The sequence below is a fragment of the Thermobia domestica genome, chromosome 9, assembly GCF_964235325.1.
Source record: "Thermobia domestica chromosome 9, izTheDome1.hap1.1, whole genome shotgun sequence".
Classification (NCBI taxonomy): domain Eukaryota; kingdom Metazoa; phylum Arthropoda; class Insecta; order Zygentoma; family Lepismatidae; genus Thermobia; species Thermobia domestica.
In genome coordinates this window covers 180,258,962-180,284,969 of record NC_137462.1, presented here as the reverse complement: position 1 = coordinate 180,284,969, position 26,008 = coordinate 180,258,962, and the positions used below count along the sequence as shown (strand labels likewise).

Sequence of the window (26,008 nt, the reverse complement as noted above, 5' to 3'; positions counted from 1 at the left end):
TCCGATGCCATTGTCTGGGGCAACTAAATCAGAAAATAAAAAACGAATTACTGCGTAGATTTAACATTCTGTTCTCTCCGTACTTCAACAATTTTGTCTTCTGTCACTGACTTCTATAAATGCATTCACAAACTTTTTTTCTGGCATATAACTAAATAACTGACTGTACACAAAATAGGGGGGATAACAATCCTAAGAAACTGATATTAGTAAACCACTATTATCAATCTTTGGTAACACTTAAGTTGCATGGCGGACAGCAATGAATGTAAACAGAAAAGATAAAATCGTTGAAGTAAGAGAGCAGGAATGTGAGCCTATGCAGTAACTCGAATTTATCTTGTGATTTAGTTGACCCACACAATGGCATCGGAAGTAACTGATGGCGAAATATTGAACTAAAACAATACTATGCATAAAGATGTAAATTAAATTTCAATTTTACTATACATTAAAATGCAAAATATGTCTGAGCAGCTTCGAAACTAGACATGTTCTGAGAAACAGTACTTGAATAAATATGGTTACTTAATTCCATTAAAGTCCCAAACTAATAAAAATCAGTAACGCATTTCAAGGTAGCATGCAAAGATTAGAGAGAAAATTATTAAGTCTATGAAATACGCACACGTATAGCATCTGGCATATGACATCACATAAACATAATAATGACATGTCCTTCCATGTATTAATGCTTCAATTATTTTTCTTCATTTCCAAATCTAAGGTGTTTAATTTCTGAAGATCAATCAGGACTTCGTCTCGTATGCAGAAACCATCTGTCTCATTTTTCACAAATGATATGAAAGGAGTTTTTAAATCTGCATACTTTGTCTTTTACTGACTTTTTTTTTTTTTTTTTTTTTTTTTTTAATATTTATGCTTTTTCCTCAACAGAAAAAGATATATAGAAAAAGTAAACGTATACGATATGTAAAATACTGATACGCAAAAGTTTCAAACCTAAACCAAAGTCTAAACACTGCAATACTTAACCTTTTCCTGTTGCCCTTGAATATATTCAAAGGAAAAATTTAGAAATTGCACTAGTGAGACATTAACGTGAAGTTACAGATCATAGTGGCATTACTATAAGTATAAAGAAATATTGAATTGAGAGTAGAGCTGCAAAATAAATTCACGAATTAAATCTAAATAGGAAACAAACTACAAACCTAGCGAAGCGGTAGTTTAAATTGGAATCGTTAATATGTATATTTTTGTGCAGTCATTTTTTTCAATCTGTTACAACTTTTGCATTCCTGCTGCTGATGAAGTAATCTATTTATTATCACTTATGAACAGTCCACACCATCAAAAATAATACTTAGTAACATTATCAAAACTACCAGCATACTTAAAAATACATTTACTCTTCCGAAATTAATTTGTTCCTTTTCTTTTGTAGAAATTTTAGATTCCATATTGATGATTTATTTTTAAAAAAGTATTGATCCGTAACTCTCAATTTCCTTTCTTACTAAAATGAAAGCAATGATGCTTTCACAAGGTACATATTGTGCTTTAAATTTTCAAACGTTCACTTTATAATTTAATATTCTAACAGCATAAAAATAAACGTTCTTCACTACAATTTACAGAATGAAACTAAGTTTTGTACACAAACAGTCTGAATTTACAAATTGAAAGTACTTTATATACAAAATATTAGTCTCTTCTCAATGCTATCTTAAATGTCTGCGAATATACTAGCATTTTTGCCCTTCGAAATTTCACGTTAGCTTCAGCATAAATTTTGCCAAAAGCGGAAAATGATCAGACGGTGCAGCCAGATTAGGGATGTTTCCAATCTTTCTACACTGCTTCTTGGAAAGTAAACTATATCTTCCAAGCAACTTCAGCTTTCCTTCTATGAACTTCTGCAGTTTTCCGTTCCAAACAGTACTGAAAGACATACATATCAACAATTAGCTTCGCAACTAAGAAAACTTCTAAACACATCGCTGTCAACAAGGCGCTACTAATACTAACGAAAGCAATTAAATGAGATATTGCCTCTAATTGGTAGCTAATTTCAGTAGAGAACTTTCCTACAGTAACAGAAGGCATCATACATATTTTCTCTCCATACACAGAAAATTAGATCAGGGTAAGTCAATACAATTGGAAGTTGAAGCTACGAGACAAAACAACAAAGTCCGATATTCTACCTAAGTAATGAATGAAAATAGGCAGACATACAGTATATTTTATTGACCGAATTATTGTAAGTCAAACGATTTTTTAAAAAAATCCTTTTAAAAGCTCTTTGTACGGTTGTATGAATCTATAGATGTCTTTAAATCTTTTCTATATTCTATAAGTGTCAGAAAAGGATTTTAAAAGGTTGCACGATTATAACTCGGAAGAAGATTTTATCTGAAGAACAATAGTATATAAAAAACCTCAAGTTCAGTTACTATACAGGTTGTAATGAAGAAATTATGCCAATAGTAAAGAAACAGCAATATTTTAACAGTCGTTCTCTAGTAAGACTTATTTTACCTATTTTCAGATTTATGTCAAGAAAAAAATTCAAGCTGATAGTTCCTTTTTCTCTTTCGATATGCATAACCAATTACCAAATTCTAATTATCACTTGTAGCTTCTAAGAAAAACTCGAGCTCTTACTTGTGGAAGTTATCAGATATCGGCATGTGGCAAGAATTTTTATAAATTAAGAACACATTGGAATGTCAAATAATAAAATAAAGATGAAGTTGGAAGTCATAGTCAACAGACTTGTTCTTAAAACAGGAAATGGCGCGATTCGTGAGTGTGCTGCATAGGTATTTTCAAAAAGTAATTCGCTCCTTGTAAATTACATGTAATTCCTAACCGTGTAAGTATCACACAAACCAAATACATATTCAATTTATAATTTTATTACTTTTAAGCTCTAAAATTATTTTCTATATTACTTTGTTTTTCGATGCTCTCGGATGGATTACCATAGTTTTCCATGATATCTATGAACGTGCCATGTAAATTACCAATGATCTACCAGTTGGTCTGCTAAATTTTGTTCAGATCCGTTAGAGCCGAAGTCTAAATTTGAGTAAGTCAAAGACGAAAAACAACATATATATTATTTTTCACGAATGGAATGGAATGGAATGGATTTCGGGGAAAAAATGGATATTTGCACTGTTGTTACACTTATGTCTTGTCTGAAATCACTACAGTTTCGCATCACGTCAATCTTGTTTGTAAAGTTTTTGTCTTCTCACGAACGACTTGATCAATTTCCATCAACTAAAGGTAGCAGTCAAGAAGAAACTCAGTGACGAATCTATTATTTCAGAGGAAATGTTTGACTAATTTATAACAAAACTGGCATCGTTAATGATAACTGACGTAGTAGTCTGCGAGTTCGGTTCTGATAAGTCAAAGGATTGACCGACTTCGGCCAAAATTGACATGAGGACCACTGATATCCTGTTTAGTTTGTCTGTCTAACGTAGCTGAAAACGGGCGAGGCCAAGCTGTAACACTGGAAGAAAGGTCATTAATGGAGGGTGGGATGTACCTCTTTGGGGTCAAAATTTTTTGATTTCTACGTTTTCTTAATATATGATACCTGTAGAATATTTCCTGTAAGTTTGAAGTGTGTATGTCTCCGGAAACCTTCTCAAAACCTTATTTATATGCAGATATGTGTTAAAAATTTTCAGTTTCTTTTTTACATACGTCATATTTCAATCCTATGTACTTGGACCATGAATGTTTTTATCCACATTACCCAACTGGGTGTGCAATTTTTCATTGTTGACTGTAGTCACAGTTTGCTTGCGAAATTTTTCATCATTGTTAGTGTAGTTTTTTGTCGTTAGGAGAATACTATGTAATACACAAAGTCGCATATTGAGTTAATGTTTCATATAAAGAAATTGATTCCTTACAAGTTTATTATGGCAAGCCAATACGAGAGAATGTAAATGACCTACAAACCATGAGAAAGGCAGTGTGGGCTATATTTTTCCATAAGACTTCAACTGACGAAAATCCAATGCACATGTTATGTCCAAAGGGCAAAGAATCATGGTGTGGATACAACAGAGGACAAGAAACTGGAGAAGTGTATAGTCACAGGCACTACCTATCAGTTGCAGTGTGATGAATACGATAAAACCGACTTTCAGAGCACTTGCAGATCCAAAACTTCTCGAAAAATGTCTACATGGTAAAACACAAAATCCAAACGAAAGCTTTAATTCCTTGATCTGGCAACGCTGCCCCAAAACAGCTTTTACAAGTTCTCCAAATAGCGGTGTATGATGCTGCTTTATGTTTCAACAGTGGTTATTCCTCCCGAATTAATGTACTGGAACAATTAGGAATAACGCCGGGAGTGGAAATTTTAAAGAATGTGGATAAGAAGAAACTAGCCAAAGCTGAGATGTCAATGAATGAGCTCATAAAGGAAATAAGAATTAAGAAAAGGAGACTGAAAAGAGCAGAAGAAGATACACAAAACGATGAAGTCTACGGATATGGAACATTTTAAGAACATAGAAGTGTTCGTTTGTGCAAGATGGGTAGTGTATTTTAGTTTCAAATTTTCTCAAAACTACATTTTCCTACATTAATGTACCTTTTTCTCAAAAACTACTCTATGTAAAGCAATGAAACTTTGAACAAATGTTGCTTATATTTAGTTGTATTTTGTGAACCAGAATTGTTATGCTACTTCTGAAATTGTGTATCATAATATCGGATATATCATAAATAAAAGGTATAGAAAAAACAACAAATTTTCATAAATCTGCCACAAGTAAACTACTCAAAATGGATTAATGGTTTTGGTTCACAGCAATCACATTAACTACTAGAATAAGTGGTCCAAATTTCCAGAAAATTCTGTATATGGTTTCCGAGAAAAAGGTACATATATATTATTCCGTTATCATAAATTAACTAGCACGTTATACACACAGTAAGGAAGTGTATGACCAGAAAACTTGTACAAATGTAGTATAGTTCACTATATATGTATAGACTAAAACTTGGATGCATACCGTGAAACCAAAGCAGAATATGGCTATTCGAGTCCGACAATACCAAAAGAGGTACATCCCCCCTACTAGATTTTTATAAGATCGGTTAAGGTCGAAATCAAGAACTGATTAAGACCAAAACGACAAATGCCTTAAAGATTACAGCCCCTTAATCAACATAGATCAAATCGAAAGAAGAAAAAAATACCATAAGCTTCAGCATGGTTGATCGGAAGTTACAAAGCAACGTTGTTGTACTTAACGAAATTTTTATAATAAAACCTTGCATTGCACAATGAAAAGTAAAAGTTTATTTTAGCAAAATGGACCGTAGAGCATATTTCAATCATTACAATGAAAGTTTTCTTTGGTTGTACTTTTAATATGAAAAGAGCGTGCTGCTAGTAATTAAAAGCAACTATTTTATATATATAAAGAAAATCCGTGGTATTGATTCTTACAAAGGCGCTCTATAATGTATCTTCGCAATTTCTACTACCCTATTTTAAATTCGGATTATCTTTTCTTTTCAGAACGAAGTCGTACAGTTATATGTATATTTTTTTAAACTTAGTTGATGTTTTTAAGAAAAGGAAGTTCTACGCTTCTCTAATTATAGCATTTGATAACTATATTTAAAAACAGCTGCTTCTACGATGTGAGCAACAACAGAAGCTCAGAGAAAGACTTACTTCAGTTTTAATAATAACAGCTCTTTAATATTCCAGTACAACTGAAAATACACTTCTGTGAAGGAAAAGATTCTTCCCTAATTATTTCCTTTTTTTCAGCTTTTCCTAATGGATTTTAAGTTAAATGGAGTATCAGATGCCTCCTTATGCAATAAGTGTACTTTCACTTACTCGTTAGCGTTACTAAATGGTTCTACTCTAAATTGACCTAAAACCAAGGATGAAACATTATTATTCTAAGCATGAAATCGATCAAGATGGTTTGCTAATTTAAAATACCTCATTTTCTTTTTACGAGGATTGGTCAAATTAAAAGACAACAAGCTCCGTAAATACACCTCGGACAGTATACTATATATATAAAACATTTGAGCATTACGATGTGAGTGGAAATCTTACATGGACATATCTTGGGTCTGATATGCGACTAGGAAGGAGAAAGCGTGATAGGTGATAGTGTCAGTTGTGCAGCAATCCAGGTACCTAGTGAATTCATGAAAATACTATGGCACGTCGATTGGAAAATTTATCTGAAGTGAATATTGTGTGGAACGGGAGGCACCATGTCAATTGACATTCACAAGAGAATGGTTCCCGTATATAGGAAAGATTGCATTTCAGAAAAACTGCAAAAGTGGATGCGATTTCCGTCAGATCGCGAGCACTTCATTCCGATGACGACCCAGGCGTTATACATGACCATCCTCGACATGCATAGGCCGAGAAACGTAGGTTGCGGGAAGGAACATCGTTAGGTCTCTATACGATCCCGCGGATCATATGGGTGGGTAATTATGAGAAGTTTGGATACAAGGAACTTTTCACCTAATGCGTGCCAGAAAGAAGTATGTAAATACCCGGTACACTGCAGCATTTGGAAGCGACCGGACACTCCTCTCGAAGACAGTGACATCACTCATGGCGCTAAAAGCTCATTATCACTACGAGCCCACAACAAAAAAGAGCAACACGCAATTTGAATCTCCTCGAAAAAAAATCAAAAGCACGTCAGCAGCAGAGATGTCTTATAACGCCTTTTTCGACTAACCTAGATCTCGACTATTGAGTTCTTCAACCACAAGGTTACTGTTAGCGACAGAATGCAGGGTCAGATCAAGAACGTTGACTTCTGGTTTGATAGTGCTGCTGGATAACCCCCAGATATTCTATCTCAGGAAACAATGGCTGTGCGCAATTTCACTGAAACATTCGTAATATAGTTAAGGTTTATCACTGTAATCTGCTTACTTTAACACTTAAAGGGTCACGGTTTTAAATTAAGGCTTAATTACTGATTTGTATGATGAATGGCACTTCTGTCAGTTATAGATCACCCAACACTTCTTGCTGTACCAATGGACCTGCTAGCTACAGACTAATGTAAAATATGTTCAAAAACTACAACGTGTATGTGATCATTAGCCCTTCTCACTACCTTTTACTGGATCAAACAATGTACCGTATTATTATTATTAATATAACAACGTTAGAAAGTCTCATTTCCTAGCATTAGGAACATATACTTCTGTAAAGAGAATATATGTGCGCATAGTACAGATACCACTACTTACTTGTATAATATATAATCGACGGTAATCCAGTCGTCCTGTTTCGTAGTTGCTTCTCTTCGATGTCGATAAACGGACCGAAATCTAAATTTATGACATAAGATTCCTGATTCGAAGCTCCAATCTGGGGATGATAGATTAGCGTCTTGAAGTAATGCACTGACTTCTGCAACTGCACAATTGTCGGTGTTCTCACTGGGAACCGAACCTGTTCCAAAGCCTTCAACGAAATTGTTCAAATTTGCTTTCTTCATGTTTTCTACAAAAGCTTGAAAGGACTGATGCTGCGGCCTAGTTGTATCCAATTCTTCGATTATTTTCTGATGATCACTATTGTACAGTTTTAGCATTTTAATCTCTTCATTTCTGTCTACGCACTTATGATATTTACGATCTTCTATTCTTTTCTTCAATACGCTCAAGTGTTGACATTGATCTGTAACTTCTAACTCACTAGGAATTAAAGTTTTGGACAAAAGACGACCAACCCCACACTGCTGCAACCTCTTGTTTGTTAAATTTTCATACTGCAACCTCCCTTCAGTCAAAAATTCATAAACTCCAGTGTATGGTTCAAGATTGAAATCACCAGTCACTATTGTAGGAAGATATTTGGGATTCTGATTACGATCTACTCCTTGATACGCTAAACGATCGATTTCTGTCAACAGCAGTTGAACTTGTGCTAACTTTATGTCATGGCGATTTGGATTGTACAGAAGATGTGTTGTAGCTACACACAAGCATTTTTCTGGATAATCTTTAAGTTGAAGCTTAACAATCAGACCTATATTGTCCCGATTTAAGATATCTACTCCTGGTTGATAGAACTCGACGGAAGTGTACTCTGCAAGCCTAAAACAACTTGTCTTGTAAAATATAGCACAACCATCTACTTTGTTGTTCGTCTTTTGTTTAAATATGCCATCATAGCCTAAAAAAGACAAGACAAATGTTAAAATAACTACTAAAAAAGGAATCAATAATAAAACTGTTAAAAAAAAAGAGAGAGAGGGAGAGAAAGAGAACTATTAAGAACTTTGTTAATAGACTTCTACAATACATTGCAACTATTGTTTGGAAAGTGAAACTAATTCATAACATTGAGTATTTCGTCTATTAAACGTCAAAATGACTCCTTCCCGGCTAAGTTACTTGCGTTTCTGGCTATTACGCAAGAAATCTAGGTTCAATTTCTGGTGAATCATTATGCGACTTGGTTAATTTATTAAGCTGTACATATCCTACACAAATTCCTTGGTGAAAAGGTATGGTAGGTTCACAACTACAAACACCAACCAATAACTAACCCATAAATAGCAAATGCTGTCATACAGGTTCCGTAACACCCAAGAATAATAACCAATTTAATAAGAACAAAGTCGACATCAATATAATACATTTCTGAACATAAGTACGAATATGACAAGACAAATATCAGTGAACAAAATGAAATCTCGTGAAGATACAAACATGTAGATATAAACCCGCACTTACCTAACTGTCTAAGTTCAACGTTAAAAAAAGAGATGAAATGATCCTCTTGAACCTCCTGAAGACAAATAATCTGTAAAATTACATATATATTAACATATAGAAACATAGACAAATTTATTATAATAATACATCATTACTATATGAAGTAATCGAAACTTTAATGTTCTACCTTCTTTTGCGTTAACTAAAAAAGTGCCCTCTACACTGACTCCCTCATGGCTGTACAGTTAGCGTCTTTAGTGCAGGAGATCGGGGTTCAATTTTCGGTGGGAGCTCGTGTGGTTCGAATCCCAAGTTAAGTGTACGTATCAAGTTTCATATAGCCTCGCCGCTGAAAGGGACGCTAAACTTCAAACCAATGCACACGTTTATACGAGAGTTGGGGAGTAAGTCATGACAACCCAGTAGTATTTCGACAATCGAAGGATATATTAAAAATGTGTTATATACAACTGAAAGAGTATCCATAATGGATATTTATTTGTTGGTAGGAATCATGACAGAAAGCCCAAGAAACCTTGTGACATACACGTGTATTAATATACATGCTACAAAAACTTGTCTGATTATGATAAAACCTCAAAATGATCTTCTGCATTGTCCACAGCATGCTGTTATCTATGTGGAAGACGTCGAATACCATCGGCAGCACCATCCTCTGCACCATGCCTGAAGGAGCTGATTTGTTGGCGCACAGCATTTTCAACATTCAGGCGAGTGGCATATCGTCTACTACGGTGTGGTTTCTTCACATTGGGGATGAGGTCAAAATCACAAGATGACAAATCAAGTGAATATGTTGGGTCACTCTCATCCACATCAGCGAAGTAGGTACCGTACACAAGCTGCCTTATGTAGCTTTGTATTATTGTGCAGTGTGATTGTGTTATGCAGTATATCTAGACGCTTCTCCTAACGGCACATCGTAGATGTCGCTGCAGGAAATTTGTAATAAATTAATGTGATTGTGGTGTCACGAGGAACGAAATGACAAACAAGGACTCCCCTGTATCATATGCTACATTCACTATTAATCGTGTGGGTAAGGGATTATGTTGAAACTTTTGCCTATACGGTTATCCTGGATGTCTCCATTATGACGACTGCGATTTCAACTCAGGTTCATACGTCCTGGCCTAGAATTCATCCACGGCGATGATCTTGGAAAAAAAAAATGGATTGCCTTATTCTCACAGCGCCGTCGGTGGTTGGAATAAACTGGATATCGTATCCACTTTTGAAGCTGCATAAAGGCACGTGAAACCTACTTCGATTTAACTTTACGTAGGTTCAGATCTTGCGTCAGAATTTTATGAATGGTGTGCTTCTCAATCCCAGTCTCCGTCTCTAATTTACGCAGAGTCCATCGTTTCTCGTTCTCCAACAAATGATCCAATACAGCACACGAAACATCGGTCCGCGCACTCACAGGCGGGCCTGACCCTTCTATGTCGCTGGTTGCTTAGTGTCCTTGCTGAGAAGCTGCTACCCATTTTGCGACAGTGTGATATGGTACAGCATTATTCTTTAACGCTTCTACCAATTCTTCGTGACACTCATTCGCATTTCTGTCCCGGAGAACAGCCACTTTGATGTATGATTGCTGTTCCACTCTGATCATTTCTATTTTATACCATGACTGACTTACAACAGTTTTCCCAGCACCCTGTGCACATCCAGTACAACACAAAGCCATTTATTGACCAGAAGGTAAAGTACTTATATCAGGATTCCTTCTGCAATCTGCATTTTCCGTCCATATTTGCATATCGTTAAAAATTATTGGGCTGTCATAACATATTTTGAGGGTTTATCATAATGAGATGAGTTTTTGTATATGCAATAATGACATGTATGCCACAGGGTTACTTGAGTTTTCTTTCATGATTCCTGCCAATAAAATATCGATTACAGATACTCTTTCGGTTGTATGTAACACATTTTTAATACAGCCTTCAATTGTCGAAATGTTACTGGGCTACCATGACTTACTCCACAACCCTTATAAATTAGTAAGAAAATATACAATTATTCCTGCAGTTTTTTTCTGAAATGGAGGGTACTTCCTTCATATTCATACGTAGATGTATTTAATCGGTACTAGTATTGAGAAATAATGAACCGTGATGTACATAATTTAATAACTTTTTTTCTAATTTGAGAGGAAAGAATATAATTTTATTATTATTTAAAACATTCTTTGCAAATCGAAACTCCAAGTAAGGAAGAACGCCACTTTTTGACAAAAACAGTACTACTTATACCAAGACAATTCGTAAAAAAATTTTTTTTACATAAAAAACGGAACGATGTATTTATTTCACTCTATTGCTTAAAATCAATATATACATACAAATAAAAATAGTTCAGTTAGAATTTGTTAACATTATTTTCCTATCTTGTTTAGATTTTTTTACATAAGTAAATAAAAATAATGTCCATTTTCAATTATAATAAATATCACATTTGATTTTATATACATTTATACAACTACACTTACATCGGCATCCAATTCCTTGAATTCCCTTATCAATCCTTTACTCCTATAATCCCATACAAGTGCACGCTTGTCATGTTCTTCATAAAGTTCAGGATGCTGTTGCAACAAAGCTTGCGCTAGAACGTTATATGACATCACTGAAAAGATGAACTCTTTGCTAGTATTTTGAAAATCTGCAAAAAGAAGAAATAACAGCAATGCTCAATATTGATTAACTTTCACTTTGAAAAGAAAACTATTGATTAGCACAAGGCTTGATTAAACCATGACGAATTAATTAAATTCTGCTGAATTTTTATATCTTGAAAATAACATTTATAAAAATAGTTATAGCTTGTTTATGTTCAGAAAAAATTAAAGACTGGAAACAAATATTCCTGATATACATTTTGCTGATCCACTTATAAATTTTGTTAATATGCAATTGTGATGAATCTCACACTGAAAAGAGTGAGAGAGAGAGAAAAAAAGAAATCTTCAGTTTTACTTGCAAGGGTTATTCTCTGTAAGCTAAAAGATGGTTGATTAATTTGAGGTGAATTATTTGCGAGAATTGGTGGAATAAAAATGTGGAGGAAACAAAACTCGTGAAAAAACAAGAACATAATTATGTACCCCACAAATTGATATGGCCTGGGATCGAAACATTGGCCCTTCGCACCACAGGTGAGCATACTACTACTGCGCGATCGTCCTCTCGACGGAGAAAAAAAATAACGAACAGAGATACTACAATATCTTGCATGAAAACTCAGAAATGGTTAAATGAACCATTGCAGATTCAGCAATAACAACGAAAGCGAGAAGTTATAAAATAAAACATTACTGAAAGACGATAGCGGAAGTATCAAATACAGTTTCTACAGGTATCTTATAGTTTTAATCTCCCTGACATTTTTTGTAGGCTTCTTCCTCCTCTTATAGCCTGCCATTCCTCGCCTTTATGTTCTATCTTCTTCACATTATATTTAATAATACAATTTAATGTTTAGTTGAAATATGAGAGATATATAAACCTTCCTATAAATGTTTACATTTTAATATTCTTGTTTTAGCTTCTATTGTTGTAATTGTAGTTGTTTTATGAACTATAACAGTATTGGCTGTCCATTATATTAACTCAACTGATACAACTTACTTACGAAATTAATAACACAAAATTTTAAATGTCATTTCTCTTTCTCTTTTCCTTATTTTTTCAGTTCTTGCACTACTTCAATGTAAATGTCTTAATTCCACGGAATGTGCTCGTTTCTTTATGATACTGATACACACACAAAGAAATTTTACTCATGCTAATTTCCTTTCGAAGTTCTTGTACTTCCTTTTTAATGGCTAACAGCATAGAATCTGGTTCTAGTCTTACAAAATTCTTTTCCTCTTTAAACCTGTTTTAACTCAGTTACTAATTTTTTTCTTTCCCATATCTTTAATTGTTTCTTTCTCTTGTAATTTACTATTAATCTCTCAGTGTTCCTTATATCTTCGCCGCGCTTTTTGAACATAATGTAACATTTTTCTATCAATTTATATTTGCTTAATTCCATCTGCTTCATGGACAGCATCATGCATGTTCTCTACTAAAACTGATTGTTAATCGAAAAGCCACTTTTCCCCGGTTGTATTACTATGAGATAAAATAAAGGGCATTTTCATCACTTTCCACAGTTACTTGCAGTACAAAGAGTAAAACACTACATTTTTTCTTTTTCCGCTATTATAATTATCATTATTGTTGTTATTGTGAATTACTTCCGTAATACATCAAATCTACAATTACCTAATTTGGGTGTTTGCTTGATCACTGCAGGGTCTAGTGAAAATAGCATACGTAGAATATTAAACTTCAAATGTTACGTCTCCAGCAGCTTCATCACCATTGCTATAAGAAACTTCCGACATTCCACATAAACTTCAACCGTTTCTTGTCACTACATTTACTGTAGGTAAGATACATATGGCTGCGAAACCAATATTTACATTCTGCACCAATTGAAGATTTGATGGTCACTTTATGACAATAGTAATTAACTTGCACGCTATTGTTGCAGTTTGAAAAACTCATCGTTTTACGCAACGACTCATTTAATGCTCAAGTCAAATTATAAAGTTCTTCAAATAAGAATGAGCACTAGATTTCTACACCCACCGGGGATTGAACACGTGTTGCTGGATTCGCAGTCGGACTCGACTGAACTGCAGTGCAGACCATCTCAATTCATCTAGTAATTTGAAAATATTACTACTTTTTAAATATTCATCTTCTATCTATTAGCAGCCTGCAGTAGTTAATTTCCCTGACTACTTATATGCTTCCCTGACTTTCTGTAAAAACACTGAGTTTTGTGATTTCTAAAAATTTTAAAACCACTGTTATAGTTCGTCATGAAGACAGTTCAGCACATAGTCTTCATTTTATGGGAAGCGGACATAGTATCGTACACGGTTAGTTTGAGACGCTGTGTAGTGCACAATTTGTTATGAAAGATTTATCAGTATATACAAAAGTAAATTACTGTGATATTGAAACGGATAACACGTTAAGAAAAAATATTTTTCTTAACGAAGAAAAAGTTATAATTGAGAATGGATATACTTTTGTCGTACAACTAAAACACAACTTTCTTTTGGAAACTATCCACTCACACTCATGTTTTGATACCTTGCTTGCAGACTTGCAGAAAGACGGAGGAGAAAGAATGCATGTTATTGTTCATTGTAATCCTTCTTAAGAGTAAGAGATTCTAATAAAGGAAAGTTTGCAGGTTCATTTGATTTCAGTTGCACATTGGTCGGTAACTCACTCCCAATCCCATTTGTCTTTTTCCTTTCTAAGTCTTATAGAAAGGATGTTCAGCACACTTCACCCCTGACTTAGAGAAACCCCCTCTTCTCAAACTAAAACCTATCCAGAGTCATCTTTTAATACAGTTCCCTGCAACATTATTATTATTAAAGACCACAGAGGAAGAGTTTCAATCTCTGTGGTTCTCCAACCAAGCACCCACAGCATTAATCGCTTCCGAATTATCAAAAACTTTCCCAAGATGTTCTCCCTATACGTTCCTTATGGTTATCAAATGGTAAACACTAGGGATCAAATGTGGAGAAAGGGTGTATGTGACATATTCAAAGCCAGCTTGGTGAATTGCGGCTAAATTTGAATAATGGCCAGGGATTACCTTCCTTTGTTGCAAGCTATCAGTCAACAAATAATTACTTCGGCATTCGGGGTAAAACGTGAGGATCTTTCCACTGAATGTTTTGGAATTTGCACTTAAGATACGAAGTTTTGGTTGTAGACCTTTATCATGCGTGGCAGACTATTAGCCACACATTGTTTCTGAAATCGGATGTCAGCATTCTAGGAACCCACCATCCATAAATTTTTACATTCGTAAATACGTATTTACGAGTATGGAGATCTTACTGTCTATTAAGATATCACATGTCTATTCTATGCCGCTTCGTCACATGTAAGACAAATAAGTGTCATGCACTGTTCGTAATTAATTCTGAGGTAATCGCAGTTGTGTATCAGCCACCACCATACTTATATTCACCAGACTGCTATCTCCTTTTAAATGAAATCTTTAAGTTTTACGTCCCGCGGTTATGCCGGTTAGGCTAAAGGAGACGGTGATTATGACGAATGAATGAAATGGGGCAATGAAGAATGTGGGAGGAAACGGGAGAACCCCGAGAAAACCCACGAGCACGGTATTTGTCCACCACAAAGTCCACACGACGCAAGCTGGGATCGAACCAGGGACCCCAAGCACCGGAGGTGAACGCTCTACCACTGAGCCACCGCGCCCCCTTATCTCCTTTCAAATTCAATACACTATCTTTCACTAGGTGACAAGAGGGGCAAATGTTTATACCATATTGCCATGAATGCCTTTTATTTGCGGAGCTGCGAGTATTTAGCATTTTATTATATTGTGTACGAATTGTACATCGTAATCAAATACAGAATTATCCTTACCTTTACCACTTGTATATTTCTTCTTACAAGAAAAAAAAGTTATGAGTCATTCAACGTTACATCATCCAGGTAGCCACCCAACCACCTCAGATTTTCATGATTTGGTTGGATTAGAGTTTAACATCCCTTTCAACACCAATGACAAATGAAACATAGATCTACAGCTTCTCTTGGAATCCTAATCACAGCTTCCACCAAAAATCGAACCCGGGTCACTGCCGCTAAAGGCACGTACACTAAACGCTTAGCTGCAAGGGAGCTCTCACATTTTCATGAAACCTGATGTATATCAATTATATTGAAATAAGAACCCGCACTTTTTTATTTTCCCTGTATTACTTCTGATTATTTTTGTAGAATTTAATGGTGACGTGAGATGGTGGGGTGGACAACTATATCTAAGCTGCATGATTTGGTATGGAATAACCCCTATATACCTTCTTTACCCCAGACTACATTCTTAACATCACGCAACAAAACTACACATAATCTATGGATCCCGAAGTCTATCTCGATCACAAATTTTAACACTTAAATACCTAGATAAGCTTTATTCTAGTATTATTAACTTTCTTTGAAAGATAGGAGGCAAAAGTGAGGAGTATAGTAGAATATATCCCAGTATAGTATACCAGGAATGTGGCATTGTCATAAAGGATAATTCCGATTCCACAAACGAAGTTTAGATAAACTATTTTAACATGGCCCGCAATATAAAATTAAATATAACTTTCTTGATTATTCATAAAAAGAAACTAGAAAGGTAAAATAGTCTGTTAATTTATCTAAGACAAAGATGCTTATTATTATTATTTAATCTTACCTGTCTCCTGGAAACATTTTCCTAGTTTACTGTATTGCCACTCCCTCGCTGCTTTCAAGTTCGAAATCTCTTGTTCCACTGGAAAACAAATGTAAGGGTTCATAACAAATAAAATAAAATACTTTAGATATATCACATAATTGGCATTATACTAAAATTACAGACAAATCGTAAGTAAAATAATACTACGACAATCAGTTTAGCGAACTGATCTAAATGGAATAGTAACAAAAAGTGTGTCAGAGAGAAGGCAGCAATTCTTCCAGTAATCAAGTTACTAAATATCATAGTGTTTAGTGTCATCTTGACATTTGTTGCAGGCTTGGTCGAAATAATAGATGAAACACTGGGATGGAAAGGTAACTGGCAATTACTACATGGTTCTCCCTAGTTAGATGCAAATTGAAGAAACAAAAAGAAAGAAAACACAAATGCATATAAGAATCTTATGCGATATATGGTAGCCCAGAAGTAAGATATACTTTCTTTTGTATCTATAGGTCGATAGAGCAGTGAGCGGATCATGACCACAATTGAAACCAACATCAAAACATCCCTTGGCAGTAGGGTTACCAACTACAGAATATTTACAATAATCTGCGTCCATCCCACGCATTTTTGTTCGATCGAATGTCGTGTGAAATGTACGAGAATTCTGAAATATTATTCAGTACATTATTAATTTAATGGTGTTGTGCAATATTATTTAATACTGTGTTTAGAATTTCGAATGTTTCCACGAAAAGTAAAACAAATCACTATCAAATTTGTCAGGTGTTTCTAGTTCACCGAAATCTGCGGGGTGCATACATTGACCTCACCACTCGAACATTCCTTTTAACCTCTCTTCATGTCTTATCTACGCTGATATCTCCTTTGTTTCCGGCAAAGAACCAGAAAAAAAAAAAAAAAAAAACAGTGCATTCTCATTCCCTTCAATCATAGTAAAATCAGAGAGGTTTACGAAAATGATACAATGCAGTATAACACTACACTTGCATTGAATAGAAGCATTTTTCAAGTATTGCTTATTTATAAAGAAGATAACTCCAATTTATTATGGCAACATACAGCTAGCATCGCTTTAAATTCTTACAATCCCTGGGCAAGAAAAGTTTGTAACGCTTCCTTTTTCTTTAATAGCTAATAATTCTCGAAATCAATTAATCTCAACGATGTTATTAGTGCTAGACAAATGAAAGATTTATTTGCTTTTATTATTGCAATGTTAAAGTACTAGGGTAACTACGAAAGTTTTGAGACGTGAAATAACTTACATACTTAAAATCAATTTAACACTTACATTTCCTCAAAGTATTCACCATTACACTGTACACACTTGCATCCTCGAAAACCGCTTTTGGAAGCAGTGTTGCCAGCCTTTTTCTTCAAGTGTTGAAAGTTCATTCTCGTAAGCCACTACAGCTTCTTCAGGGCTGCAAAATCTCTTCCCACGCATGCGAACTTTGATCCTGGGGAACAGAAAAAATCACACGGGGCCAGGTCAGGGCTATACGGCGGATAAGTCATAAGTTTAACCTCCGCAGATTCTAAAAACTGAATTGTGATGTTGGCCGTGTGTGCGGACACGTTGTCATGAGGAAGCAGGATCCCACGCAATCCAGTTCTTGGACGCCGTTCCCGAAGCTTCTGGAACACTTTTGTTAGGCAAACAGTGGTGTACCACTGAGGAGTAACAGTTCTTTGTTCTTCAAGTGGAACAGTTGCAACATGGCCAGATTTGGAGAAGAAAGTTGCGACCATCTTCTTCCCCACACTTCGCGGTCGCTTAACTTTCGTGGGTGGATTTTCGTCTGGAAAGATACAAACTGTAGACTGGCGTTTATTTTCAGGGTCAAATTGATAGATCCAAGTCTCATCACCAGTAACAACGTCAGAGACGCGTCGAGAATTGCATCCATCAAATCTTGCAAGCATTTCTTCACACCATTCCACACGCATGCGCTTCTGCTGTTCAGTCAAAGTGTGAGGCACCCAACGAGTTGAAACCTTCCTGAGCCGAAGATGATCATGAAGAATTTTTGTTACTGCTGGCGATCCACTGTTCACTGTAGATTCAATGTCTTTGAAAGCTGTTCGAGGATTTTCTCGAATCATTTGTTTCACAGCGGCAATGTTTTCATCTGACACAGTTGTTGCTGGACGTCCAGCTCTCTCTTCATCTTTAAGCGATGTCCGGCCTCTTCTGAATTCATCGATCGTTAAAGAAGGATAAGATACGAAGCACTATAACATATATTAGCTGCTACCAATACTGTTTTTTCCTCTCGATTCCTTCTGGTTTTGTTTCTAGCAAGTTTAGTTTCCTAACGCTTTAAGCCGTTGGCAACTCTGTAAAAACACATGTAAACAAGCGATAGTGGCGACCTCAGGAAAAAGGAGTCAGCGCCTGGTGGCACTGTACAGGAAAGTGAATCTTCTATGTGGGGGAGGGGGTAGAGAGGGGATAAATGAAAGTAAATTGACAAATTCATATCAAATACTGAAAACAGAACATGATTATAGTAATGAGGATAATTTGAAAGAAGAGACAAGTTAAATAACTGAAATATAATCGATTTTAAGAAAGTCGGGAAGTCACAGCGAAAACTATAGAAATGTTCTTTAAAGGTAATGAAAACAATGGAAATAACGTATGGGAGTGATTCTGGCGAGCAACACAAGAAAGGTAATAAAATAAAAATTTGTAGATGAAAATGTTATCGCGGTTTCATGGTCATAATTAAGGGAAGATTATTCGTAGAGGTATAGACACATCTTTCAAATCACCGCGCACACGATGAAGAAATTAAAGAATAACAAAAAGGTAAAAGTGAGAATAAAAAGTACATGCAACTGTAATGGTGGATTTTAAAGCAGCTGAGATGAAAGGACAAAAAGACAGTATAATAAGGAGAACTTACGGGAGAAGAATGAGATTAACACATTTCTGAAGTCAGAATTCTCTTGAAGTAGGAAACCTTAGTTCACCAACACAAAAGATATACTTATAAGTCCCCAAAAGATGAACTGAGGTGTCAAATATATTTTATGATACAGAAAAGACTTCAGAATACGCAGAGACTCAACATTGCAGTTTACAATCTGATGCTATTTGAAGTGAATATTCAACAAAATTCCCACAAATTTTTGTAAACTGGACAAAATTCCATTTCTTCGTCCCCTCTGTAGTTTAGTAGATACCTAAACTAAAGGTAGAACACGAATTTCCTATAAAATGGGTAGGCATAGGAAACACAAATGACCATATATTATCAAGTCTTGAGGAGTTTCATGATATAACTCGAAAGACTATCATTAGATCCTGATAAAATTTAACACGGAACCTCTTGAAAGTACACTTTCTGAAACTAAAACAGAATAATTAGCATTATAAGTCTGTATTGAAGTTATGCATGTGCATTTATAGAATGAAATCGGTTAATTACGATGTTAACACTATCACTTAACACTAACACTATCACTATCAATCGTTAAGGAGTTTCATGGTCTAACTCTGGTTATTATCATCAGATCCTAATGAAGTTCATATGAAATGATAGCGAAAACATACTTTTTCAAGCAAAAAGTTAATCAACAAAATTGGAGTACCTATGTCGAAATTATACGCGGTCATACACACAGTTGAAGGGCATGGGGGAAATAATGGTAACTCATTTTAAAATCGAGTGAGTAACAATAATACTTACGTGAGCTGAATTGTGGAAAAACTTGAAGTTTCAAACAAGAACAGAATTTTCAGCATGCTGCTGTTTCTAGCTTGAATTGTTTTCACAATTCAGCTCACAAGAGTGTTATCATTATTTTTCTGCAACGAACTCACTTATTTCCCGAATGAAGATTACCACTGTTTTTCTCTCATACACTTCAGTTATGGTATGAACACTGTCAGCCGTTAAGGAGTTTCATTGTCTAGTTTCGAAGGCTATTATTAGATCCTTACGAAGTTTATATGGAACCACCGTAAGAGGACAATCTTTCGAACAGACATGCCGAAAAAAGAATAATTCAAGTCGGTGCATCTGTGTCGAAGTTATGGTTGAACATACGCATATTAAAGTTTGTTAAGTACGTGGGTCATTCAATAAAGATGTGGTCTGATTTCCAGTTGATATATATTATAGATATTAATAATGTGAAACGGTACATATCTATATAGAAATATTGCAAAATATCAGCTTTTGAACCTACACCATTTTTGTTTGTTTGTTTCAGATCCTAATCCATGACAAGGCGCGACTATGGACAAAGTTGAGGCCAGAGCCGTGATTCGTTACTTTTTTTTTTTTTTTCAGGGAAATCGCCCAAAGAGATTCACGAGGAGATGACCAATGTGTATGGAGATATTGCCCCATCCTACAGCATGGTGAAACAGTGGCACAAGGAATTTAGATGTGGTCGGACATCAGTGCAAAATGACCCAAGTCCAGGAAGGCCTCAATTAGCCATTGATGATGACACTGTGAAAGAAGTGGAGGCATTCATCCTGGAAGACAGACGAATAACTGTCCAGCAACTATCCCAACAGGTCAAAATAAGTGTAAGGTTCATCGAAACAATCATCCATGACCATCTGCACCTGTAAAAATTGAGTGCCAGGTGGATTTCAAGATTACTACAACCTTTTCAGAAGGAACAACGCGTGCAAGCATCAAGGCAATGTTTGGAACTGTGCAATCGTGACCCAAAGGACTTTTTTTATCCGTCTCATTAAACAGAACGAAATATGGATCTCTACGTTTGATCCCGAGACCAAAATGGAGTCCAAGCAGTGGTGTCACATGGGGTCACCACCACCCAAAAAAGGTTCGTGTGGTGTGGTGTTATCAGGTGGCAAGATGATGTTGAGTGATTTTTAGCATTATGAGGGCATCACCATAACCGATTACCTTCCCAAGGGTGCCACAATTATTGGACAACACTACAGTGACCTGCTACAAAAGTTACGAGCGAAACTCAAAACATCCAGACAAGGAAAACTGTCGAAAGGTGTGCTGCTGCTCCAGGGCAATACACCATGTCACAATGCTGACACTGCCAGGACACAAGCAGCCACTTGTGACTACGAAATTTTGCCGCAATCCCGTACTCCCTGGATCTGGAATCGTCCGACTTCTTTCTCTTTCCCACGTTGAAGAGATTTCTTAAGGGAACACGTTTCTTTTCAGCTGAGGACCTTACATCAGCATCGTTCACAGAGCAACCTGCACAATTTTACAAGTATGACATACATGCATTGAAGCACCGGTGGGAGAAGAGTGTAAATTTGCGTGGTGGCCATGTAGAGAAGGAGTAAGTTCTTAAAAAAAAAAAAGTCAAGCAGCTCTCTCAACTCGAAGTGGGTCAGGCCACATCTTTATTGAACGCCCCACGTATGGTCTTCACACTGCACCGTTGGTCTAGCTCCGAAGACCTAACGAAATTTATACTGGACCACCGGGAAAGTACGCTCTTTGAAATAAACAAGAATCATCAAAATTGGTGAGTTTATGTTGAAGTTATCTGATATATACATACAGGATGTCCAGTAGGCAGTACATATATTTTGGGAGGTGCTAGGGGAAGTCATACTACGCCAAAAAGTTTCTATGGACATATAATCTATTCTCGCTTGTTTCCAAGATAGAAGGATACCTTTTCAGTTCCTGAAACGCTGAGTTTCAGTTAATTGTATATAGCACACTTTGTTGTTGGTGTAAAAACGAAAATTACATCTCATTCGAAAGGTAACGAAGTAAGAAGCTTTCCGATAATATAGAGATTATTGCACGTATGCCTAAAGGAGGGAAAATTTTAAAAAATACCCCTTTCAAATTCCCCTTTTATATAATTATCTCCTGTTATTGAGTAAAAACACTGTCACTAGGGCAACAGAAAAACTGGGTGAATATACACTCTATCCCGGCGATGATGATAAAGATTCACGTTGTTGGTATGAACCGCAGTAGAGAAAAAATTCTAATGTAACTGTACGCCGGTAAAAGCAATTTTGCTTGGGTCTTGCGACTGTTTATTTCAATAATGGTATTTAACAATAATTTATAATTCAATAATAATTTACTTAATTGCAATAATAATTAATTTACATTAACTGTCATCAAAATATCATTACAGATACATACAAACATTAAACTACAGAAAACAGTGTCAAATAACTGTCCCAAAAAGTCTCGACAGCTAAACACACATTTGTGAACAACAGATAGTAGTAAAATAAACATGTAGTGAAGTACATCACAGAACAGACTACACCAACTCACCCATCATAGTACATTGGCAGAATTTGTAAAATAACTACTATTTGTACTACACACAAACCCTTTACATATTTTAACGTAGCCTGAAGTGATATGATACCACTCTTGTTATTTTGTTACAGCGGAATACGTATTATATTCTTCATTTAAACATGATGTACAGTACAGATACTGTTAAATTTAATTTCTGAACTATTATTTATATATAGTAACAGTAGAGAGGTGATTTATACATTTGTATCAGAGTACTAAAGTTGGCGTGTGTTAAGAATAAATTTTACAGTAAAATGCTGTTAATATTCACACATGCTGAGTATGCGAGCATGCTGCACGTCTATGGGTTTCATAATTGCAGTAGAGGAATACCGACAAAGATTTCCTAACTATAAATCCCAATTCACGCGTGTTCTCACATGTGTATGATTAACTACATGAGACTCGTGAGCTTTCCAGCGTACGTGTAATCGGAGCAGGTTTCACGATACGATCACGATGAAATCATTATTCAGGATGTGCAGTAGAGTCCAGCAAATGTTCGAAGGATTTCGCGTCGTCTTCAACTTCCCCGTACGTATGTACATGATGTATTTCGAGAAGATGGGCTTTATCCATTTCATCTTCAACGCGTACAGCATCTCTATTCAGAAGACAGTGAACAACGTGCTGCGTTTTGTGAATGGGTACAGGCGCATCCTAATGTTTTGCCATTCATTCTATTTATTGATGAGACCACTTTCACCCGGAACGAAATCAACAACACCTGCAACGGGCATCACTTGGGTAACGACAGTAAGAAATCATCAAGAACGACTTACGGTAAATGTTTCGGCTGCGATTATTGATCCTTTTTCCTGCCTCAGCGTTTTGGCCGATGAAGCCTATTTGCATTTCCTACGCAATAACTTAACAAGACTGTTATAAATATCCCTCTTTGAACTAGGTTGTTATTAATATACCAGCATAACGGAATACCATCTCACGCTCCCCACGTTGTACGTCAGTATCTTGATCAAAAATTTCCAAATCGCTAGATCAGTCGAGAACCAGCTAACTGGCCACCTTGTCCAACTGACCTAACACCTATAGATGTTTGCTTGTGAGGGTTATTGAAGGACACTGTATACAGACGAAGATTTAACACAAAAGATGAACTAGGACAGAATATCATCCAAGTATTCACTACTATCCAGGAGCGCACAGAAGACATCAGACGGGCAACAAGACATGTGATGATTATCTTTCAGTCACTAACTTGAAAACGAAGAAACTTTTAATTCGATCAATTAACTTAAAATGATGTATTTCTCCTCAGGTGTGTTTTTCTCAGATTGGCTTGCGAACCTTCTGAGATCGGCTTGCGGACCCCAGGTTGGAAAAGGCTGATCTAAACTTTTTAAAATATATTTTTAACCTAAGATTTGTTTCAGTCCTAACACAAGGTGTTTAGACTTGGAAGGAAGGAGGCGCCAGAAAAACATCTTTGCCCCGGGCGCAATATTTCGTAAATCCGGCCCTGGGTTAAGCTTTCTATGCATCAAGCTAAAGAATACTAGAAATAATTTATTCTGAAGAAAACATTCCATTCCACATACAAATATATAACCTACCTGCAAGTAATGGAAATATATTTACTACGATCATAATACTAAAGCAATGCGGAAGTAACTTATGAAAACATATACGCGGAATGCATGATTTGCAAAGCTTAACTTACTATTTGAGAGAAATCAATTCTTCCCTCTCCCCTACTGATAAATGCTATTCGCGTGCTTGAAAAAAAAATATATATATACGAGTATATCACGCGAAGCAACAACCAAGGTCATGGAAAGAATCGCCTCCTGTCCTTCAAACTACTCAATCTTTATATTTACTAGATTGTGTTTTATGCCAAATATTGATGTTTATCTTCTCCAATGTTATTTCTACTCTATTACACAAGGCAGCAATTACGAAACGAGACCTTTTTTTCTTCTTTGTTGCAAAGTTAGTTTTTGTATGAGGGTAAATCCATATCAAACCAACCAATGACGGTTGCTAACAAAATATATATTTTTAAAACTTTTTTTAAACACGAAGTTGTATTATATGTAGAGTTTAAAACAAGCATTCATTGAATTTTTAGATGTTCATTTAAGCAGCCATTTCACTGTAGAAGACATTTTGTACTTTACAAAGGTTTGCAGTAAACTCAAGTTCAATTCTTTTTGAAAATTCTGACAAAAAAAAAAAAAAAAAAAAAGTATTAATGTACATTTTATGTCCAGTGCACATTTGTCTACTACACTACAAATATCTGGAAAACTTGTTGAGAGCCAAGTTTGAAAAATGCAAATTGTCATTTTTAATGTTAAAAATTTCCAAGAAAACATAAGAGACAGTTTTATTTCTTATAATGTTTGATACCTGAGTCTTATTTTTCTTTGTTATGCAGGAACATACTTAACGTGCAGCCAAATCTACGTCTGAAATTATGCAATTTTGATCCAGACAAACGGAAGTTGGCGTATGAAAAACATCATTACCGATCGCATTCATAATATTAGACCTAATTGATAGTATTCTATTTTTCTGAACGTCTTTGTTTATATTTACTGTTATAAATAACTTTCAGTGTTGTAAAATTGTAATTTAGTACTTCATTATATATATATATATTTAATTTTTGATTTCATGGGGACACGAAGAGAATCAGCAGTTGCTACAAGGAGTACGTGACATAAGAAAGATTGAGAAACGTATAGCACAGCTTTGTGTATAGAAATCAAATGATAATTAATTTTATCAGCGATCCTTTTTTCTGAAATTGGATGACTTCGAATGGATTGATCCACGGAAGTTTCTCATAGTAGTGAATCTTGTGTAACCTTGGGAAATATGCAGAAATTGCCAGCTTGGTCAGTCGCATGTACATAACGCGAATAAGTATAGACTAGTCTTGAATACCTCGTCACCGTTTCAACAATGTGTTAATATCAACTTCTGTGTGCACTTAGGGAGAACTCAAGAGGAAACATCTGAGACGTTGAGAAAGTTTATGAGAATAATTGGCTTTCTTGCTGCCGTTTTTTGAATAGCATAAAAGGTTGTACTGATAGAGAGTCTAAGAAATTATGAGCGTCAAGATTCGAGCACGTCTGTTAGAACATCTGAAATGATTAATGAAGTTCGGGATGATATTTTGAATGACAGAACTGCAAGTCTCAGGGTAATATCATATCGTGGGAGCGAATAAGAAAACTGTTCGTAACGGAAAATTTAAAGTGGAAGCTTTGTGCATGTCTCGTGCCTCATTTCTGAACGAAGCAGAAACTTGAAAGAGTACATCATTGCCATAAAATGATGGTGGTTGCTGAAAGGAAACTAAATTTCCTCAAGACCACCACTGTACAAAACAAAATATGTTTTCCCGTACGACCTGAAACCAAGATGCAAACTCTGAGCGGAAGGGCTCTGATTCACTCCAACCCCGCCCCTTCCCTCAACCATGTCCAGCAGAATAAAAATTAAAGACATCCTTTTTCTGTTTTACAACAGCAAAGAAATTGTTCACCGTAAATTTGTACCCAGTGGCCACACTGTCCCCGGAAGCTTTTTATGTATAAGTTCTGAAACATCTGCTGCAAAGAATCGCACTTTTGAGATCGGAATGGCTTCCACTGGAA

At 35.7% G+C, this 26,008-nt stretch overlaps 1 protein-coding gene across 1 annotated transcript in view; it reads right to left on the bottom strand.

Moving 5' to 3' along the window:
• Positions 1-845: 845 nt before the first annotated feature.
• LOC145660479 (uncharacterized) overlaps positions 846-26,008 on the bottom strand; it is a 53,283-nt gene continuing 28,120 nt past the window's right edge. The window contains exons 3-7 of the mRNA XM_081725551.1: positions 16,066-16,143; positions 11,255-11,427; positions 8,755-8,824; positions 7,261-8,191; positions 846-1,905 (exon numbers count right to left, since the gene is read on the bottom strand). Coding sequence (XP_081581677.1) covers positions 1,734-1,905; positions 7,261-8,191; positions 8,755-8,824; positions 11,255-11,427; positions 16,066-16,143 — 1,424 coding nt within the window. The 3' untranslated portion in view covers positions 846-1,733. The remainder of the gene's footprint in view (positions 1,906-7,260; positions 8,192-8,754; positions 8,825-11,254; positions 11,428-16,065; positions 16,144-26,008) is intronic.